Consider the following 22,500-nt stretch of genomic DNA (forward strand, 5'->3'; position numbering starts at 1 on the left):
CGAGGCCCACTTGCGGCGCTGCAGTGAGTTTGCTGGCTACCGTTGCATTGTGGGGAATGGAGTATTGGTGCGTGCAAAACAGTAGCGGGCGGCTTTGGCCTGCGGGCCGCTTCTAATACTAATCAAATATCATCCCGATCTTGACTTTGACACTTAGGCTCTAGAGCAGACCTGGACATTCTGCGGCCCGCGGGCCACACCGGCCATTTGTGCGTCCCTGTCCGGCCCGCGTGAGGCCAATCATAAATTACAAAATAAATTTAAAAAAGTTTTTTAAAGCGTTATTTGTATTACTTCCGTGTGGACGTATGTGCGTGCGTGATTGTGAGTGAATGTGAACAGCTGCAATCACAAATTACAAAATAAATTTGAAAAAACATCTATGTCGTGTGCGCAATACAACTGTGCTGCTTTTATTTTGAAAAGTGTTATTTATGTCCGTGTGTAACCTGTGAGTGAAGGTGCACAGCGACAAGTGATGCACGATTTACACCCGAGACGCTAAAAAGAGAAAAGTTGATGACGAATGGCGTGTTTTCAACAAGACATGGACTGCCAAGCAACGTTCCCTCTAAGGTGCGCGCCTGCGCAATTGCGCACTGCTCAAGCATCCTCTGCGCACAGCAAATATATGCCGCGCACCAAATCAAATCCCATCTGAATTCTAAACAAAATAAACACATTTATTCTGTGTAATTTTGCAATGCAACTTTGAGTGACAGTGACAACAAGCGGCTCTAACGGTGTTTGTCAACACCGTTCAATTGAACACCGTTCAATTATTGTAACGTCTATCGAGATGCTTCGAGGCCAGGAATTATATCGATCACTTTATTGAGCAAAACTCTTTATATTCGACCATAACCACACCAAAAACATGAGTAAAACACTCCTATCTCGAAAAACTAGTCATTTTCTGCCGTACAAACCAGGCCAAAACCAACTTGTCATCTGTCACCAACACGCATACCACTAAACCACTGGTGCGTTTATGGCCACACAAAAAGTCGGATAACTCAAACACCACACAAAGTTACACTATGACTCCTCAGTCATACGTGTGCTTATTTTACTGTCATTTATTATTAATGTTAATTTATTTATATTAATCATGGAATGCTGTTACTAGAGAAAGTTACAGGAATGCACACTTCATCCTATGCTTACATTTCATTGTGCAATATGAGGATGTTTAAGGGGAACTAAATGTGATCTCTGAAAGGGGTACAAATGATTTACAAAAGCAGTGCTTTTGGTATAAAGTTAAGTTAGGTTAAATGAAAGTATTATTATTACTATTAATTATTATTATTTATCTTACGGTATATTTCCAAAATAATATTGAGCAAAATTTAATTGAAATATTGTCGATGTGGCCCCCCAGCAGTGCTCGGGTTGCTCATGCGGCCCCTGGTAAAAATTAATTGCCCACCCCTGCTCTAGAGGGTCACAGGGATATGCCAAATATGGCTCAGTATTGCACCAAACACCCAAAATGTAGTCGCCCATACCTGTTTCTATGCAAAGAGCTGCCATCAGGTCGGTCAGGTGGGTTATTTGAGCTGGAGAGAGCAACAGGTGGACACAGCCCACCTTCCCATCCAACTCCAACTGCTCACCACACAGCAGACGTGAAAGAAGTTAATGACAATCTCCTCACACATTGTAGGAAAAATAAACAAACCTTTGGTCCGGGAAGCATGTCATTTTGCTTGATCTTCACCGTGGTCTCGATGAAACCGGAGCAGCTTCCAATGAGCAGCGGCTGAGACACTGGGACCTCCAGGGGCTTCGCCTTGTCACGATCCTGCTGATCCTCATTGTCGCTTTCCTCCTCATCGTCTTCGCTGGCAGCATCTGACTCCTTTTTTTCCTGCTCAGGAACTCCCTTCAATAGGAAAAAGAGCAGGCATCTATGTCAACAAGGGCTGGACGATTACGGCAACAATAATAATCACAATTATTTTGATTGATATTGTAATCGCAGTTATTTAAACATTAGTATTTATTGTACCACCAAACTTTAAATATGGTTTTAAAAAACAAATGTAAATTAGTAACAAATAAACCACAACAAGTAAAATAATAATAGTCATAATAGTAAATAACTCACTGGCCATACAGCAATAGATGATATCTGTCTATTACCTGACCCCTTCTATGTTAGCTACTTCTCTTTGTTTATAATGTCTATTTTCTGCTGGATCTACTCTCTATTTTATGTTGCAGCTGTTACATATACTGTAATATTGTACATGCTCATTGTTATATATTGTATATATGATATAAACATAATATATCAGTATATATCATAAACTGTACATATACTATGTAAATATTACATATATACGTTATATTTCATATTGCTATATTTACTCTATTTTATACCTGCATTGTCCTTTCCAACCTTACACTTTCCATCATTTGTAACTGAGCTACTGTGTGGAACAATTTCCCGTGTGGATCATTAAAGTTTGTCTAAGTCTAAGTCTAAATAACAATAGCGTTACAGAAATAACGTTTTGTTTTTAATTCCGTTGGTTTATCTTTTACACTTATTTTGCCACCATACCATATTACTACAGAGTGTATGCTTTTTGTGTCCAATAAAATGTTTAATTATATTGCAAAAATCCTCACATTTATTGCTGAAATACATCTTTGGAAAATTTCGACTAGTATTTAACCTCTTAAGGCCCAAGCTGTTTGTTTACATGCTTTTTTTATTTCTCTTTGCTATTTGGGCTTATTGGACCCTAATTAAAATAAAAACTAAGAATCATCTTTTTATATGATGTACTTAGTCCATAAGTACACAAATGTGTACTTCATGTGTAGTGACATGCTAATTCTTATTTGTACACTTTTTTTCTCCAAATTCCATTGTATTTTATACTCTTCTGACACCACCAGATGGCAGTATAAGTGTCCACATAAGCGGCCATAAGACCCCAATTCAGTAATGTACACAATTTTGGAAATAAGAGCTAAAAGGTGCTGTCAACGCATGTGGCCACTAAGCCTTTTAAGGTCAAAGCTTAATAATTTTGCAAATGTATCAATAATTGCTGTAAGTACATTATAATTGCGTAAGGAATTTTTTTGAAACCTTTATTTTGTTAGCGCAGTCAGACCGGATGTGGCGTACCGCGCTATTATTGTGAAAAAGTGGAAGTCTGCTGTGCTGTTCTGAGCTTGACGAGTAAAGAGGCGACTCGCTTGAGGAAACAAAAAAAAGAGAGCGAGTTGCGGCTGCCGCCAGTTTGTACGTTCATCTTCCATCCATGATGTCGTTCACAACAACACAAGCAGATGAGATGTGCTGTGGGTTTATCGGTTCTTCTTGTTAGCTCTAGCTTTGTAGTTTAGTCGCTGTTTTAAGTGACCGTCTCCACATTATTTAGTTTAGACCAAGGCAATTTGGGGGGTATATTATTTTATATTTCATGTTCCTTCTCCTTACAATGACAACATTTCACTTACATTTATGTCAATTTCTCTGATATTCTGCATTCAACAGCAGATTCCTTTTTATTGGCCAATTATGTGACTCCATCTGCGGTTAGGTAAGGGCGGAAATCATGTGCCTTACTTTTTTGTTGAGTAATCTGTTTGACCGTCACAACCTCTGGAATTTGCATGTACAATGCGCAGACCATTAATTGTTTTTTTCCCGACAATTATATTTTCATAATCATGAGAAGCAATTGTCCCCCCTAATGTCAATGATGTAGGGCTGGGCGATACATGGAATATACTCGATATATCGCGGGTTTGTCTCTGTGCGATATAGAAAATGACTATATGGTGATATTGGAGTATACGTTCTCACGCAGTTGCTTTTAGCTGCGGGCATTACACTACAGGCGTTTCTTGTCTCTCCTTCTCACAGAGACGTAAAACAAGCGCACCTTCTTACATACGTCACATACTGTTAGACATGCAACGTCATACGCCCTCGCCGAGCAGAGAGGTAGCGGCATGGGTAACGTTAGCTGTGATGCTAGCGGAGTGGTGCGAGTGGTAATACGAGAGAAAGAAGGTGCGAATCTGGTAACAAATGAAGGAAGAAGAATTAATTCCCAAGAAAAACAGCAGGGGGTTTATCATCTGGCGGTGGTTTGGCTTCAAGCGGGAAAATGTTGAACAGACAACCGTAATATGTCAAGCATGCGGCAAAAGCGTTGCTACAAAAGTAGCATTACTGCTAATTTGTAGCATCATTTGAAAAGTCACCCTCTAGAGAATGAAGAGTTCTTGAAACTCTGCATGTCAACATCTCCGTTTGGTGCCACTCCCACAAAATGCCCAAGCAACCATTTCCACATCAACACCATAAGAAAAAAAATAGTCAACAACAGAAGGAGATAACGTCCGCAGGAACCTACCACATAGCGAAGGACATACATATTGGATTTCCTATTATGCAGCTCATTTTTATTTGACTTATTGAAATATCTTGTGTGACATCATGCACACAAGTGCACTTTATTTGTTTTAAACTATTGTAAGTGGCGTTCTGTAAAAAAAGTGCACTTTAATTTAGTGTTGTTTTGATATGTCATCTTAGTGACATCATGCACAAAAGTGCACTCATAGCTTGTTTTAAAATGTCTCTGACAATCTTGCACTTTCTGTTTTGGAAATGACATGAATGTTTGTGCCACTGCTTAATAACTGTTTAATAAATACACTTTTGGTCAACTGACTTAGTTGTGATTTCCCTCTCTGCATGAAAGTTTAAAATGAGCATATATTAATGCAGTATGAAGAAGAATGTTTTCATGTAGACACATAGAATCATCATACTGCTGTGATTATATGCATCAAGTGTTCATTCAAGGCTAAGGCAAAATATGGAGATATATATGGTGTATCGTGACATGGCCTAAAAATATCAAGATATTAATAAAAGGCCATATCGCCCAGCCCTACAACGATGATTATGTAGTTGCTCATCTAGTATGTGTAGTTTTAAACAAGAACAAACAACAATATTGTTATAAGATGATAGATTGTGTTATGTCATACATATATGATGTTCTTTTGACATGAGGAAGGTTGATGTCACCTGTGCCACGCCTATGCTGTCATAGAGAAGCCGGACAGCGCTGAGATGCAGGATCTTGTGCAGGAAGGCGGGCGGCTGATGGATGTCCACAGGCACGGTAGTCTGGCTGGCCGGGTCCCGCACCGCCTCATCAAAGTACTCTAGCCTAGAGAACATCATTACAGTAAGCATTGAGATGTTAAGAAACCTCGAGATGCAGTTTGTACAGCTGTAAACGTAGAGAACATTTTACAATAGGTGAATTGTGCACACAACAATCAATGTGTATCCTAAAGCAGTCCTCATAATTGGTGACCTGGCAAAACCTCAGCTGTGTGTTCAATAGTCAACTCTGTTTATGTTCATCAGGGTTACTGTTAGAATAATTATGTGTAAGTTATCACACAACTCTTATGCTTAAAGGCCGTTGCTATAGTTATCATCAATTGTGCTGAAGTTGTACTTTTCTATCTGTGCAAAGCGAGTCGTCTCGTATCAGTGTTTGTGTCCTGCTGACTGCCAAGGTCGAACATCGAGTGCCGTGACGCAGACAGAGCAGAGACAGGGCGATATCTCGAGTGTCAGCACATTTGCATTTCATTAATAGTCATATATTGTGTCTAACTGGGGCTGCTGAAATTACCCCCCTTCCTTCAGCAGCAGCCTCAGTGATGTAACCAGGGACCTCCCAAATAAATAGAGGAGCATGTGGGCTGGACTTCAGAGCGTAGGTTGTTTCTGTAACTAGAGTACAGCCCAAAACGTCTCCTCATTGAGCAAAATGTAACTCTGTCTCTGCATGATTCCTTGCTTCTTGTCTGTTTAATAGATGTCATCAGTGTTTGAACCTGACAGTTACAAGCAGGAGACTTTAATGATAGCACCCTCTAGTGGCTGACCCTGAATACACACCATGAGCCTAAAGAGCTTGGGGTCAAAATGACAAGACAAACAACAGTTCAACAGAGTTAAAAAATAAATATAATTAAAAAAGCCATCGAAGATGACACTTTAATGACATTTAAGATGTTCATGAGAAAAATAGATTAATCGACCTCACTGTCTCTTCTTACAACCCATATTGTGTTGTAATGCAGTAGTTTTTCCAATAGATGCACTTGCTATATTACCTGTGCAGTGTTTCCCATAAACTGCCAAGATACCTGTGGCGGTGGGGGCGTGGCTATGGGCGTGGTCACCATGACATCATCGATTAATTTGCATAATTTACTACAACGATATGATTTTCTCTAAAAAGGCTCAAAAAATGTATACTTACTAATTAATAATAACAGTTTTGTTTTAAACGTCCATCCATCCATCCATCCATTTTACAATATAATTACAACACTTTATGTACATATTTATATACAGATTTGAACAATAAGTTATTCACTGAAATATATTAATTAATTGTGGTTCTTACAAAAAAATATATCTTATAAAATATAAAAGCTAAAATGTCTCTTAAAGCTCTGCCCCTTTAATTAGTGCATACTAAATAATTTAACTTTAGCCTACTACTACAACCATATTATTTACCAGCAACATAAAGTGAAACAGAGGCAGAGGTGTCCTGCCACAGTCAGTAACAAATAAACACAAAACAGTAGTGGTCAAATACAAATAGGGCAACAAGAGAAGTATCCTACACTTCTCTTTTGTAGAGTACATCTGAACAGCCCATATGGGCATCTACATCAACTATATGATTTGCATGAAAAGCTGGACAGGACAGCAGGATATATACATACACTACCGTTCAAAAGTTTGGGGTCACCCAAACAATTTTGTGGAATAGCCTTCATTTCTAAGAACAAGAATAGACTGTCGAGTTCCATTTTGAGCGTTTGACCCCACAAATGTGATGCTCCAGAAACTCAAACAAAAATAAATTAATTTAAAAAAAAAAAGTTTTAATTTTTTTTTTTTTTTTGTGGCGGACGTAATTATTTCGTGGCGGGCCGCCACAAATAAACGAATGTGTGGGAAACACTGCTGTGTGTGCATGCCAGTCAATAAAAACTTTGCCAAAGAACATATTGACCACATCTTATGCGCGGAACAGACAAAGCACTGTCTTCAAATGTCTACTTTACGTCCCTGGTTAGTGACACAGGGGCGGATGTTGGACTGTTGAAACAGCCCTCATTAAACATTGCATGCTGAGACGAAAAGCAAACAATAGGCGGCGGCTACAAAACTGGATACATAAAGACGAAGATATGACTGTTTCAGCTTCATCGTTCAGTTTATTTCTTAAATTGTTTCACATCCTGATTGGGACTGCTTCTGTAGTGACAGCATTCAACGCTCAGGAAAGCACAGAGCATCCTGAAAGACCCATTCCACCCCGGGCACTGCCACCTAGAACTGCTACCCTTGGGCAGACGCCACAGGGTGCTAAAAGCGGGCACAAATAGACTAAAAAACAGTTTTTACCCAAGAGCCATAGTAGCATTAAACAGGCCTGAGTGAGCACCATGTGTCCGTCATGTCCTCATGTGTCATGTCTTTTTATTTTTCTGACTATAATGTGCAATAATGTTATATGTGTATATGTATTTACAGTATATGCATATGTATGGATATATGCATGTGTGTGGAGATATATACACTACCGTTTAAAGAGTTTGGGGTCACCCAAACAATTTTGTGGAATAGCCTTCATTTCTAAGAACAAGAATAGACTGTCGCGTTTCAGATGAAAGTTCTCTTTTTCTGGCCATTTTGAGCATTTAATTGACCCCACAAATGTGATGCTCCAGAAACTCAATCTGCTCAAAGGAAGGTCAGTTTTGTAGCTTCTGTAACGAGCTAAACTGTTTTCAGATGTGTGAACATGATTGCACAAGGGTTTTCTAATCATCAATTAGCCTTCTGAGCCAATGAGCAAACACATTATACCATTAGAACACTGTAGTGATAGTTGCTGGAAATGAGCCTCTATACACCAATGTAGATATTGCACCAAAAACCAGACATTTGCAGCTAGAATAGTCATTTACCACATTAGCAATGTATAGAGTGTATTTCTTTAAAGTTAAGACTAGTTTAAAGTTATCTTCATTGAAAAATAAGGACATTTTAATGTGACCCCAAACTTTTGAACGGTAGTGTATATATATACGTATATACACTACCGTTCAAAAGTTTGGGGTCACCCAAACAATTTTGTGGAATAGCCTTAATTTCTAAGAACAAGAATAGACTGTCGAGTTTCAGATGAAAGTTCTCTTTTTCTGGCCATTTTGAGTGTTTGACCCCACAAATGTGATGCTCCAGAAACTCAATCTGCTCAAAGGAAGGTCAGTTTTGTAGCTTCTGTAACGAGCTAAACTGTTTTCAGATGTGTGAACATGATTGCACAAGGGTTTTCTAATCATCAATTAGCCTTCTGAGCCAATGAGCAAACACATTGTATCCTTAGATCACTGGAGTGATAGTTGCTGGAAATGGGCCTCTATACACCTATGTAGATATTGCACCAATACCAGACATTTGCAGCTAGAATAGTCATTTACCACATTAGCAATGTATAGAGTGTATTTCTTTAAAGTTAAGACTAGTTTAAAGTTATCTTCATTGAAAAGTACAGTGCTTTTCCTTAAAAAATAAGGACATTTCAATGTGATATATATATGTATATATATATATATATATATATATATATATATATATATATATATATATATATATATATATATATATATATATATATATATATATATATATATATATACACTACCGTTCAAAAGTTTGGGGTCACATTAAAATGTCCTTATTTTTCAATGAAGATAACTTTAAACTAGTCTTAACTTTAAAGAAGTACACTCTATACATTGCTAATGTGGTAAATGACTATTCTAGCTGCAAATGTCTGGTTTTTGGTGCAATATCTACATAGGTGTATAGAGGCCCATTTCCAGCAACTATCACTCCAGTGTTCTAATGGTACAATGTGTTTGCTCATTGGCTCAGAAGGCTAATTGATGATTAGAAAACCCTTGTGCAATCATGTTCACACATCTGAAAACAGTTTAGCTCGTTACAGAAGCTACAAAACTGACCTTCCTTTGAGCAGATTGAGTTTCTGGAGCATCACATTTGTGGGGTCAATTAAACACTCAAAATGGCCAGAAAAAGAGAACTTTCATCTGAAACGCGACAGTCTATTCTTGTTCTTAGAAATGAAGGCTATTCCACAAAATTGTTTGGGTGACCCCAAACTTTTGAACGGTAGTGTATATATATATATATATATATATATATATATATATATATATATATATATATATATATATATATATATATATATATATATATATATATATATATATATATATATATATATATATATATATATATATATATCTTCTTTTTAATATTTATATTACTAAATTATTGTGTATGCACCTTAGGGGATCTGCTCCAATTGTGTTGTTCTTTGAGCCTGTTCACTGCAATAATGACAGATAAAACTCTATTCTATTCTATTCTATTCATTCAAAGAGTTTACGACCTGAAGTCACATTAAACCTTGGCTTGTCTATTATTTTCTGAAAACTCTTCCCCGCGACTATAAATGGTATAATTTGTCTTTACAGTTTTTATAAGCACAACTCTGCATAACATCATATCTTTAACATTGAAGAAAACCAAAAATAACTTTATTAACATTGTTTTTTATTCTGTAACAAAAAAGATTTAAGGTGCATCAATAGATCTGAAAAAAAAAACTATTAGATACAGAAAAATTTTATAAATTAACTCAATGAATTCAAATTGATCAGCAGTGTTAACTCAGGAGCGCAATATATAAAACACTTTCAACCAAAAAAAAAAGAAAAATAACTTTGTGCTGATCTTTTTTTTTTTTTATCAAAATGAGGAAGTCAGGATTAATTGCTCCAATGAGCACTTTTTTCGAAGCACAATTCTGATAAAGCATGTTCTCGGGGGTCACACGCGCGCACAGCAGGGGGCCCACCCCACTATTTGAGAAGAACTGCATTAAACTGACAAGCCAATGTTGTTATGAACAACATTCAAAACGCCGGGCAGGTTTTCTAAAAGTGCCTCATCATCATGGAAAATGAAGATATGTGCTGTTGTTTGGATCTTACCGTTTGATGTGCACCTCTAAGGCAACGCCTGTTTCCAGGTCCGGGGGTTGGTGCTCGATGCGGACTATCGTGTCCAGGAGGGTGACTTTTATTCGACGAAGGACTGCACACACACACACACAAGATGAACAGTAGTGTAAATACAAGGGGTGGAATCATTAATCAATATGTAGATTTATATTCTACGGGGCGGTATAGCTCGGTTGGTAGAGCGGCCGTGCCAGCAACTTGAGGGTTCCAGGTTCGAGCCCCGCTTCCGCCATCCTAGTCACTGCCGTTGTGTCCTTGGGCAAGACACTTTACCCACCTGCTCCCAGTGTCCACCCACACTGGTTTAAATGTAACTTAGATATTGGGTTTCACTATGTAAAAGCGCTTTGAGTCACTAGAGAAAAGCGCTATATAAATATAATTCACTTCACATCCATCTGTGCTGGGCAAGTTTGCCTTTCGAAAGATAGGTATTGATCCAAGGTCATTTTAAAAGGGAATCGATTGATTTTATCGATACTAGGAAAAGGAAAACAGTGGATTTAAGAAGGGCAGACTAGGGTTGTCCCCATACCAATATTTTGGTACCGGTACCAAAATATTCGATACTTTTCTAAATAAAGGGGACCACAAAAATATCATTATTGTCTTTATTTTACCAAAAAATCTTAGTGTACATGAAACATATGTTTATTATTGCAATTTAGTCCTTAAATAAAATAGTGAACATACTAGACAACTTGTCTTTTAGTAGTAAGTAAACAAACAAAGACTCCTAATTAGTCTGCTGATGTATGCAGTAACATATTGTGTCATTTATCTACCTATTATTTTGTCTACATTATAAAAGACAAACTGTAAAAATGAATTATTAATCTACTTGTTCATTTACTGTTAATATGTGCTTGTTTTCTGTTTCAACATGTTCTATCTTCACTTCTGTTAAAATGTAATAATTTACTTATTTTTCTCTTGTTTGACACTTTACATTAGTTTTGGATGATATCACAAATTTGGGTATGGATCATACATTGGTCATATTCAAAGTCCTCATGTGTCCAGGGACGTATTTCCTGAGTTTATAAGCATAATATAAATTTTTTTTTAAAGAAAAAAGATTTGGTGATGCTAAAAAATATTGATGTAATCATAGTAGTATCAACTAGATACGCTCCTGTACTTGGTATCATTACAGTGGATGTCAGGTGTAGATCCACCCGTGGCGTTGTTTACATTGTGACGCCGGTGAACTATAGTATCCTCCTACGGTGTGTAGTGAAGCATGTTTAGCTATTCCTCGTCCTCCAGTGATAATGCTACGTGTAAGAAACTTACTTTATTTGTCGCCATGGAGGCCAGGATTAGTGATTTAGAAGTAGCTAAAACACTGCCGACTGCGGCTGGACGTTAGCCAGTAGCTAGCTAGCATGTCTTAAAGCACCTCTTCCTGAGGGTGTTTCAGTGTTATAACTTCACCTTTATCTTTACTTTTTACACCAAAATGCGTCCATTCTCCCTTTACTGTCTACACACTCTGTCTGCTTGTACTCCGTGTGTGCGCACTGCCGAACATGCTCCTCTGCTCGTAAAACCAGCAATGTCATGACGTGACGATGACGCGCCGTCATGCCCGTTAAAAAAAAGGGGGGGTATATTCATTAGTATCGCGGTACTATACTAGTACCGGTATACCGTACAACCCTACAGCAGACTTTATATGAAGTTTAGCACTTTTAATGATAAGGACGTTAAACGTTACTGAAGTCTGTCTGTGGTGTTGTCAAAACAAAAATGGAGGATATCTACATTGGTGGAATATTCAAAGTTGGAAACTTTCCATTGGAATTAACAGGAATGAATGGGAAATTAATGGGAATAAACATTGAATGCAACATACTAGATCGTGCAGCATGATTATTAGCTAAAACAACCTGATTGAATGCAAATTCAGTAGAATTTCAACCCTGCACTGTGCATTCTTCCATCACATGCACAGATAATTCCCAGCATGCTACACACTACAGCAGGGCTATTGAGGCCACACTGGTATTTGAGCCCAAGGACTTCATCCAGCCAGGTAAGTGTTGATGATATTACTGGGGTAAATATATTTGATCTATGGTATTTAAGTTTAATAGAGGTGTACTTGCTTGTTACGGTATGACTTCCACTCAAGCTAGCTAGATGTTCCTGTACTTGTTAAATGATTTTGGGGCCAATATCTCTAGCTAGCTAGGTTTATGTACCTCCACAGTCTCATAATGAAGCGAATGTATTTCTCCGTTAGCCGTGATGCTAATTTTCTCTATGTTAAATACCATTCATTTATGCTAAATATGTTAGCGATCCAAATTTAAATTTTTTGTGATCTGTAAAGTTCAACTAGCAAATACTAAATCAAAAGGTGTAGTTTCCTCTGCCTTCTGTTCTGCTAGCCATTCTGTTGTCATACAAGAATGTAGGTTATAGTTTTAATTTAGCATGCTGACTGAGTGTTCATTTATTCATCTAGCCTATTTCTATTCATTTGTCCATCAGTAAAATATTTTTAAAGACCACTCCAATTGTTTAGCTGACTATTTATATCTGTGTGTGGCATTGCATTAGTGTTTTACAAGAATAAATAAATACAAACAGAATAATGCCACGTACACCATCTGATGTGTGGAGACATTTCACCCCAACCAATGTAGGTGGAAAGGCGGTGTACATTTGCAAATACTGTGCAAAGAGCTACGTCAAAAACGCCACAAAGATGCAGCAGCATGTAGACAAGTGCCCAATAATATATAATTATTGTAATTCCCCGTTAATTCCCATATATTCTCATTAATTCCCATATATTCCCATTAATTCCCATGGACGGTGTCCAACTTTAAATAATAAAAAAATGGTCAATATTTCCAAACTTCCTGAGCTTAACTTCCCGGAAAGTTTCCGGAAATTTACCAAACTTTCCACCCCTTTGCAACCCTGGACACCATACATGTGCACAGACGCTCCTGAAACTCACCCGTCTCAATGGTCTGTGCAAACATCTCAAGCCCCTCCAGCGGGGCCGGCGGCTCCTCGGATGCCTCCGGGGGGTCTTTCAGGCACTCCTGAGCCAGCTGCATGCTGGAGGTCATGCTGGTCGACCAGCCTTGGGAATCCCAGCCCCCGCCTGCATGCAAACAAAACCACATGGCAGTGGACACTGGCTCAGTGTCTTTTACGGTAGCGCACAGCTGTTGACCTTAGCACAGACCTGGGCAAATTAAGGCCCGGGGGCCACACGCGGCCAGTCAAGCTTTTCAATCTGGCCCGCCGGACATTACCAAATATTTTTTTTAGATCTCTAAGATGGAAACTTTAGCAGCCATTATGATATGCAGTGATGTTTTCAAATGACCGTAAAGTCTTGAACTATACAAAGTATTTCAATGGTTGAAATCTGCGCTTTTGCGTGATATACCAGTGTTTCCCATAAACTGCCAAGATACCTGTGGCGGTGGGGGCGTGGCTATGGGCGTGGTCACCATGACATCATTGAGTAATTTGCATAATATACTACAATGATATGATTTTCTCTAAAAAGGCTCTAAAAATGTATACTTACTAATTAATAAGTTTTGTTTTAAACGTCCATCCATCCATCCATCCATTTTACAATATAATTACAACACTTTATGTACATATTTATATACAGATTTGAACAATAAGTTATTCACTGAAATATATTTATTAATTGTGGTTATTACAAAAAATACATCTTATAAAATATAAAAGCTAAAATGTCTCTTAAAGCTCTGCCCCTTTAATTAGTGCATACTAAATAATTTAACTTTAGCCTACTACTACAAACATATTATTTGAATGAATGAATGATCTTTATTGTCATTGTGCATGTACAGGTACAGGTCCAACGAAATTTAGATTGCTTCCCTGAGGTGCTTTGCATTTTTTTAAAAAGAAGAAACCACACAATATACAAAAACAACACAATATACACAATATGCAATATACAATGTGGCCTAAGACCACTCTAAGAGGCAATGTAAAAGAAAACGAGACAGTAAAAAGTATAAAGTGACTAGAGAGGAGTAATGCTGAATCCCAGTGTGCTAAGGGGGTGGGAGTAAGCATTTCCTACCTCCTATGCTGTGCAGGCTTTTTATTGTGGATTAATTGTGTGAATAAATATGATAAATATTGTCCAGTTGGCATGTAATCGCTGATTACCAGCAACATAGAGTGAAACAGAGGCAGAGGTGTCCTGCCACAGTCAGTAACAAATAAACAGAAAACAGTAGTGGTCAAATACAAATAAGGCAACAAGAGAAGTATCCTACACTTCTCTTTTGTAAAGTAAATCTGAACAGCCTATATGGGCATTTACATCAACTATATGATTTGCCTGAGAAGCTGGACAGGACAAAAAAATTTTTTTTTTAAAAAGCCGAAAAATCTATTTGTGGCGGACATAATTATTTTGTGGCGGGCCGCCACAAATAAATGAATGTGTGGGAAACACTGTATACTAGTTAATCTAATTAGTAACTATGATAATCTCAGTCACAGCAGCTCAGTGTGGGTGGGGAGCGTTTCCACGGAGTGTTTCCAGAGTGGCCAGCCTGAAATGCGGGTGTCAATCCAATCCAATCCACTTTATTTATATAGCACATTTACACAACAAGAATTTTTCCAAAGTGCTGCACAGCCATGTTAAAAACAATATTAAAAACAATATTATGCTACACCAATGACTGATAAAAACAAAGAATAAATGAATAGAAAACCAATACAGAGACAATATAAAAAATAAATATGATTAAAAACGATTTTAAAGGGTAAAACCAATTAAAACATTAAAATAGACATCAAAATTAATAAAAAACACACAGGACAACAGAGGACAGAAGACCACAGAACTCACATAGTGTTAAAAGCCAAAGAATAAAAGTGGGTCTTAAGACGAGACTTAAAACACTCCACTGTGGAAGCAGTTTGAACATGGAGGGGCAGAGTGTTCCAGCGTTTAGGGCCGACCACAGAGAAGGCCCTGTCTCCCCTGGTTTTAAATCTCGTCCTGGGCACCACGAGCTTGAGCTGGCTCTCGGACCTCAGAGCGCGTGCAGGAGTGTAAATTTGGATGAGGTCCGAGATATACTGAGGTGCCAGTCCATGTAAAGCTTTAGAAACAAACAGCAAGGATTTAAAATCAATTCTAAAATGAACAGGGAGCCAGTGCAAACTCCGAAGAATTGGGGTTATGTGTCAGGGGACAGACGCGGAAGTAGATTTTTACTACAAAGTTCTAAAGCTTAGTTATATATCAGATATATCAGATTGTAGGTGGGGTTTTTTTTTTTACCCATCGCGTTAATATTTCGCTGTTTGTTGCATTTTTGTTGCGTTTTCACTTGATTGTAAAATATGCCATATGTTGTCAATATTCAGTGTTTTATCGTTCAGAGTGAATATTGTAAATCCCACATTCTTTATTTACATGTACATTCTGGGTGTCTCATTCAGTAAAACATTTTTTAATTCCATTCCGTTTTTTAAGGCAGTCTTTAGCATTCATCCATCCATCCATTTTCTACCACTTGTCCCTTTTGGGGTCGCGAGCCTATCTCAGCTGCATTCGGGTGGCAGGCGGGGTACACCCTGGACAAGTCGCCACCTCATCTCAGGGCCAAGACAGATGTCTCTCAGTCGTCCTCAGACGAGCTTCCATCGGAGTCTCCAATCATTCCGGTTCTCCATACACCCGGCCAGCCCTGTAGAGCTTTCAGCTCCCGCATCTTTCTTCAGGATGTCCACGTACGTTAGCGCGGGACGTCCTCGCGATCGATGCCCTTGCGTTGGTTCCCATAGGACCAGCCTGCTGGCCGGGAGCTCCCGATGTCTGTGGCAGTGGCCGGCCAGCCTCATCCTCCTAGCTGTTACCTTCTTGCTGAGCCTCTGCAGTTGCCCGTACAGGTCCTTGTTGGTGATGTGGATGTTCTGGTCCACATTCAGAACAGCTCGTATCATTCTGGTGTAGCACCCATCTAGGGACTTCCGCAGGGTGGGTGTCAGGGTCCAGCTTTCACAGCCATACAGGAGGACAGACTCCACAGTGGCGTGGAATAGATTCAGCTTTATGTGTCGGGGGAGATTCGAGCACCACACTCTTGACATACCGTTCAGGGCCCTCCACGCTAGTGCCTTCCTGACCTTAAGGTCTTGTTCTGTGGAGTTCATCCAGGAACCCAAGTTCTTGAACTCATTGACCTCTCGCAGAGCGTTGCCATCTGATGTTGTTATTGGCGGGTGGTCCATGTGTAGGTTATAGGTGATTACCTCAGTCTTCTATGCATTCAGTCTGAGGCCAACCCTGGTACATTCCACCTCCACTCTGTTCAGGAGTTCCTGTGCCTGCTCCACGCGATCAGCCAACAGGCAGATGTCATCTGCGTAGTCTAGGTCTGCCAGGGCTACAGCAGGGGTTCTTCTAGACCTTCTTGGTGTAATAAAAATGGGACCCATAACCTCCCTGCTTGGCACTCAGCAACACAGGTTGGAGTTGGGGGTTAAGTCACCAAAATGATTCCCGGGCACGGCGCCGCTGCTGCCCACTGCTCCCCACTGCTCCCCAAGGGGATGGGTCAAATGCAGAGGACAAATTTCACCACATCTAGTGTGTGTGTGACAATCATTGGTATCTTTAATCTTTAACTGTAAAGCCAAGCTCCTGCTCCCGCCCGTTGATGGCTTTCCTGAGCGCGTAGAATGTTGTCTGAAACACACTCACATTCACACATTAGGGCCAATTTAGTGTTGCCAATCAACCTATCCCCAGGTGCATGTCTTTGAAAGTGGGAGGAAGCCGGAGTACCTGGAGGGAACCCACGCAGTCACGGGGAGAACATGCAAACTCCACACAGAAAGATCCCAAGCCCGGGATTGAACTGAGGACTACTCAGGACCTTCGTATTGTCAGACATTATTGTGAGGTTTTGTATTAGTGTTCCTAAAAACAGATATACCGGCCCCAGGCACATTTTACCTTTAAATTTGCCCCCCCGAGTCAAAATAATTGCCCAGGCCTGCCTTAGAATATACTGAAGACTTGAAAGGCAACTTACCAGTACGGTACTTGGGCCTGCATGTTATCTGGAGACCCGACACTTCTAAAGTGCAGTGATCAGTCAGCAGAGCCTGCCAGGGGATGGTCACTGTGATGCTGCTCACAAAGCCCTCCACGATCTCCAGTGGAGCCCCCAGAGACTCCAGAAGCTCATTGACAGCCTAGTAAAGAGATTATTTGTGACATATTAAATGACTCATTTACACACAAAAAAAAGGGATGTGCTGGAGGCCAAGTCTCATTGAAAGCTGACGGAGGACAGATAAACAAGAGTGATTATCATACTTGCCAACGCTCCTGATTTTCCCGGGAGAGTCCCGAATTTCAGTGCCCCCCCCCCCCCCCCTCCGAAAATCTCCCGGGGCAACCATTCTCACAAATTTCTCCCGATTTCCACCCGGACAACAATATCGGGGGCGTGCCTTTTAGTGTCCTCTCTCACCTGAAACCTTCACCCTTTGAGGACAGCATGCGGACGTGACTGAGGCTCAGTCACGTCCGCATGCTGTCCTCAGTCCTCAGTCACGTCCGCATGCTGTCCTCAGTCACGTCCGCATGCTGTCCTCAGTCACGTCCGCATGCTGTCCTCAGTCATGTCCGCATGCTGTCCTCAGTCACGTCTGCATGCTGTCCTCAGTCACGTCCGCATGCTGTCCTCAGTCACGTCCGCTTTTCCTCCACATAAACAGCGTGCCGGCCCAGTCAGATAACATCTATGGCTTTTGGAACTCAGTGCACACACAACAACCTATCTGGATTTCATAAGAGATTCGATAAGGAATCTGTTCGATAAGAGGATTCGCTATTGGCATCGACAATTTCTTAACGAACATAATCCCTATCCTCCTTATATATATATATATATATATATATATATATATATATATATGTATATATATATATATATATATATATATATATATATATATACAGTGGGGCAAAAAAGTATTTAGTCAGCCACCGATTGTGCAAGTTCTCCCACTTAAAATGATGACAGAGGTCTGTAATTTTCATCATAGGTACACTTCAACTGTGAGAGACAGAATGTGAAAAAAAATCCAGGAATTCACATTGTAGGATTTTTTTAAGAATTTATTTGTAAATTATGGTGGAAAATAAGTATTTGGTCAATAACAAAAATTCAACTCAATACTTTGTAATATAACCTTTGTTGGCAATAACAGAGGTCAAACGATTACTATAGGTCTTTACCAGGTTTGCACACACAGTAGCTGGTATTTTGGCCCATTCCTCCATGCAGATCTTCTCAAAAGCAGTGATGTTTTGGGGCTGTCGCCGAGCAACACAGACTTTCAAATGCTTCTTACAGAGCCACTCCTTCGTTGCCCGGGCGGTGTGTTTGGGATCATTGTCATGCTGGAAGACCCAGCCACGTTTCATCTTCAAAGCTCTCACTGATGGAAGGAGGTTTTGGCTCAGAATCTCACGATACATGGCCCCATTCATTCTTTCCTTAACACGGATCAGTCGTCCTGTCCCCTTAGCAGAAAACCAGCCCCAAAGCATGATGTTTCCACCCCCATGCTTCACAGTAGGTATGGTGTTCTTGGGATGCAACTCAGTATTCTTCTTCCTCCAAACACGACGAGTTGAGTTTATACCAAAAAGTTCTATTTTGGTTTCATCTGACCACATGACATTCTCCCAATCCTCTGCTGTATCATCCATGTGCTCTCTGGCAAACTTCAGACGGGCCTGGACATGCACTGGCTTAAGCAGGGGGACACGTCTGGCACTGCAGGATTTGATTCCCTGTCGACGTAGTGTGTTGCTGATGGTAACCTTTGTTACTTTGGTCCCAGCTCTCTGCAGGTCATTCACCAGGTCCCCCCGTGTGGTTCTGGGATTTTTGCTCACCGTTCTCATGATCATTTTGACCCCACGGGATGAGATCTTGCGTGGAGCCCCAGATTGAGGGAGATTATCAGTGGTCTTGTATGTCTTCCATTTTCTGATAACTGCTCCCACAGTTGAGTTTTTTCACACCAAGCTGCTTGCCTTTTGTAGATTCACTCTTCACAGCCTGGTGCAGGGCTACAATTATTTTCCTGGTGTCCTTCGACAGCTCTTTGGTCTTGGCCATAGTGGAGTTTGTAGTCTGACTGTTTGAGGCTGCGGACAGGTGTCTTTTATACAGATAACGAGTTCAAACAGGTGCCATTAATACAGGTAACAAGTATAGTAAAGAAGAAGTTACAGGTCTGTGAGAGCCAGAGATCTTCCTTGTTTGAAGTGACCAAATACTTATTTTCCACCATAACTTACAAATAAATTCTTTAAAATTCCTACAATGTGAATTCCTAGATTTTTTTTTCACATTCTAACTCTCACAGTTGAAGTGTACCTATGATGAAAATTACAGATCTCTGTCATCATTTTAAGTGGGAGAACTTGCACAATCGGTGGCTGACTAAATACTTTCTTGCCCCACTGTATATATATATATATACACACACATACACACCCCCAGCCGGCTTTTAGAATATCTCCCTAATTCTGATGTCTCAAGGCTGGCGAGTATGGTGAAGAGGCTTCCCAGAAGAATGTTTCCTAGAAGCAATGCGAGCTGATGACGTTGGAGGAGATTGTTGTTGCAGTGCAGCGCGGTTGCGAAAGAGCCCAGGGCTGGACAACACACTAACCCCGCCATGGTGGCCCTGATAAGAAGAAGGACTCACCCACACATCCAGGTGATGGTGGCCCAGACAAGAAGAAGGACTCACCCACACATCCAGGTTGATGTCCTTGATGACACCGCTGCCATTGTACAGGTCCAAGCCCAGCTGCTCCAGGCTCAGGCGCTCCTGCAAGAAGTGGCCGAGGTAGTGCTGCAGGAGGTACCGACAGGCCCGCTTCTTGATGGAGCCCGACCAGGGGAAGAGCCAGCGAGACATGGGGCCAGCGAGAGCGGGGAGAGGGAGCGAAGAGAACCAGGAGTCCGGCGACAGTACACTGCATAACAGGCGAAGGCAGAGCGGGCTACAGGCAGGAATGAGCCACGGCTAGTTAGTTAGCTGCTGGGGGCTAAGGAAGGGGCCAACCCTAACTCCACTTCTCTCGGGCTGGACATAAAAAGTCGGACAAATATATTCCCCCCGTGTGAGCGACGAAACTTCCCCGCTCGCTAGTGCCGCCGTCTGTGGCCGTCTCGGCCCATACTTTCGGCTGGTTCGTGTCGAAACGGAGCGGCAGGTCCTGCTGGCTGGTGTCTTTCTCTTGTTCCAGGGTTGTTTATTGTTATCATACGCCAACTGACGCTATGGCCACTACGTCTTACGTCGTGCGTCATCGTGACGCGACCCCGGAAACCGGAAGTGTGGCCCAATACGCGACGCCATCTTTGTAAGGGCACCATTTGTAGATAGATAGACAGTTTGTTAAAGTTATAGTTTATTATTTCTTCGGTCAGTGGTCAACAAAATAAACCGTTTTACATAAACAAACAGTTGTACATTAAAAAATTGAAAATGTTGCTGACCGAAAGGGTTTAAACTGAAGTCGAACACTTATTGCGCCTAACCTTATAAACCAGTGTTTTTCAACCTTTTTTGAGCCAAGGCACATTTTTTTGCGTTGAAAAAATGCGGAGGCACACCACCAGCAGAAATCATTAAAAAACGAAACTCAGTTGACAGTAAAAAGTCGTTGTCGCAATTGTTGGATATGACTTTAAAAGCATAACCAAGCATGCATCACTATAGCTCTTGTCTCAAAGTAGGTGTACTGTCACCACCTGTCACATCACACCCTGACTTATTTGGACTTTTTTGCTGTTTTCCTGTGTGTAGTGTTTTACTTCTTGTCTTGCGCTCCTATTTTGGTGGCTTTTTGTCTTTTTTTGGTATTTTCCTGTAGCAGTTTAATGTCTTCCTTTTGAGCGATATTTCCCGCATCTACTTTGTTTTAGCAATCAAGAATATTTCAGTTGTTTTTATCCTTCTTTGTGGGGACATTGTTGATTGTCATGTCATGTTCGGATGTACTTTGTGGACACCGTCTTTGCTCCACAGTAAGTCTTTGCTGTCGTCCAGCATTCTGTTTTTGTTTATTTTGTAGCCAGTTCAGTTTTAGTTTCGTTCTGCATAGCCTTCCCTAAGCTTCGTGCCTTTTCTTAGGGACACTCACCTTTTGTTTATTTTTGGTTTAAGCATTAGACATAATTTTACCTGCACACTGCCTCCCGCTGTTTCCGACATTGACAAAGCAATTAGCTACCTGCTGCCACCTACTGATATGGAAGAGTATTTCACAGTTACTCTGCCAAGCTCTAGACAGCACCGACACACAACAACACATAATTTGCAGACTACAATTACTGGTTTGCAAAAAATATTTCTAACCCAAGTAGGTGAAATTAGACAATCTCCCACGGCACACCCGACCCAGTGGTTGAAAAACACTGCTGTAAACAATGTCAAATAGAAGATGAGCTTGCTAAAAATATGAAATTTCCTTTGCACAACATATTATAAATACAGGTTGTACACAACATAAACACTGTTCAATTATACACACAGTAAAGCCATGTGAAATATCCTTGTACACATGTTAGTTAAACACTTGTACCAATTGTAGACTATAGATAGATAGATAGAACTTTATTGATTCCTTCAGGAGAGTTCCCTCAGGAAAAATCAAAATTCCAGCAGCAGTGTACAGAATAAAGATAGAATTTAAAAAGTAAATAATGGAAGTATAAACGGAAATATAACAATAATAAAAATAAAAAGTAACAATAAGAATAAAATTATAACAGTTAAAATCAGAATATAACAAGAGAAACTAGGCAGTAGTGACCATGTTATGAAAATATCATATTTCCATTTGCTTACACACAATTTTACTAACTGTGTCTTTTTTCAAAAGGATGTACACACTTTTCCAAACACAACGTTCAATGTTCTTAATTCCTAGATTATTTGCAAAATTGTTTGAATAATCATGTAAAAATATTATCACACAACTTTAGTATGCTTAAGGTCAGTTGCTATAGTTATTAGCTATTGTGCTCAAGCTGTATTTTTCCTATCTGTGCAAGGACAAAACTTCTTGTCTGAGTTGTGGCCTCAGCCGCAGATGTTATCTTTGTTTTAGCCCGCTAACAGCCAAGGACTTCAAGGACCTCAACGAAGATAAGACGACAGCACGCAGACAAAGTAGACACAAGGCGAAATCACAAGGCCCCAGCACATTCCGTC

General features: G+C 40.1%; 1 protein-coding gene across 2 annotated transcripts in view; it reads right to left on the reverse strand.

Moving 5' to 3' along the window:
- Positions 1-20,545, reverse strand: part of atg2a (autophagy related 2A) — a 75,107-nt gene extending 54,562 nt beyond the window's left edge. The window contains exons 1-7 of one of the 2 annotated variants that reach the window (XM_062044237.1): positions 20,026-20,545; positions 17,280-17,442; positions 13,181-13,330; positions 10,177-10,279; positions 5,072-5,216; positions 1,685-1,888; positions 1,512-1,611 (exon numbers count right to left, since the gene is read on the reverse strand). In XM_062044237.1, the coding sequence (XP_061900221.1) occupies positions 1,512-1,611; positions 1,685-1,888; positions 5,072-5,216; positions 10,177-10,279; positions 13,181-13,330; positions 17,280-17,442; positions 20,026-20,196 (1,036 nt within the window). In that variant the 5' untranslated portion in view covers positions 20,197-20,545. Of the gene's footprint in view, positions 1-1,511; positions 1,612-1,684; positions 1,889-5,071; positions 5,217-10,176; positions 10,280-13,180; positions 13,331-17,279; positions 17,443-19,980 lie in introns of both variants that reach the window. The other variant, XM_062044236.1, reaches the window with a different exon arrangement.
- Positions 20,546-22,500: the final 1,955 nt, after the last annotated feature.

The sequence above is a fragment of the Entelurus aequoreus genome, linkage group LG04 (genome assembly GCF_033978785.1).
Source record: "Entelurus aequoreus isolate RoL-2023_Sb linkage group LG04, RoL_Eaeq_v1.1, whole genome shotgun sequence".
Lineage (NCBI taxonomy): Eukaryota > Metazoa > Chordata > Actinopteri > Syngnathiformes > Syngnathidae > Entelurus > Entelurus aequoreus.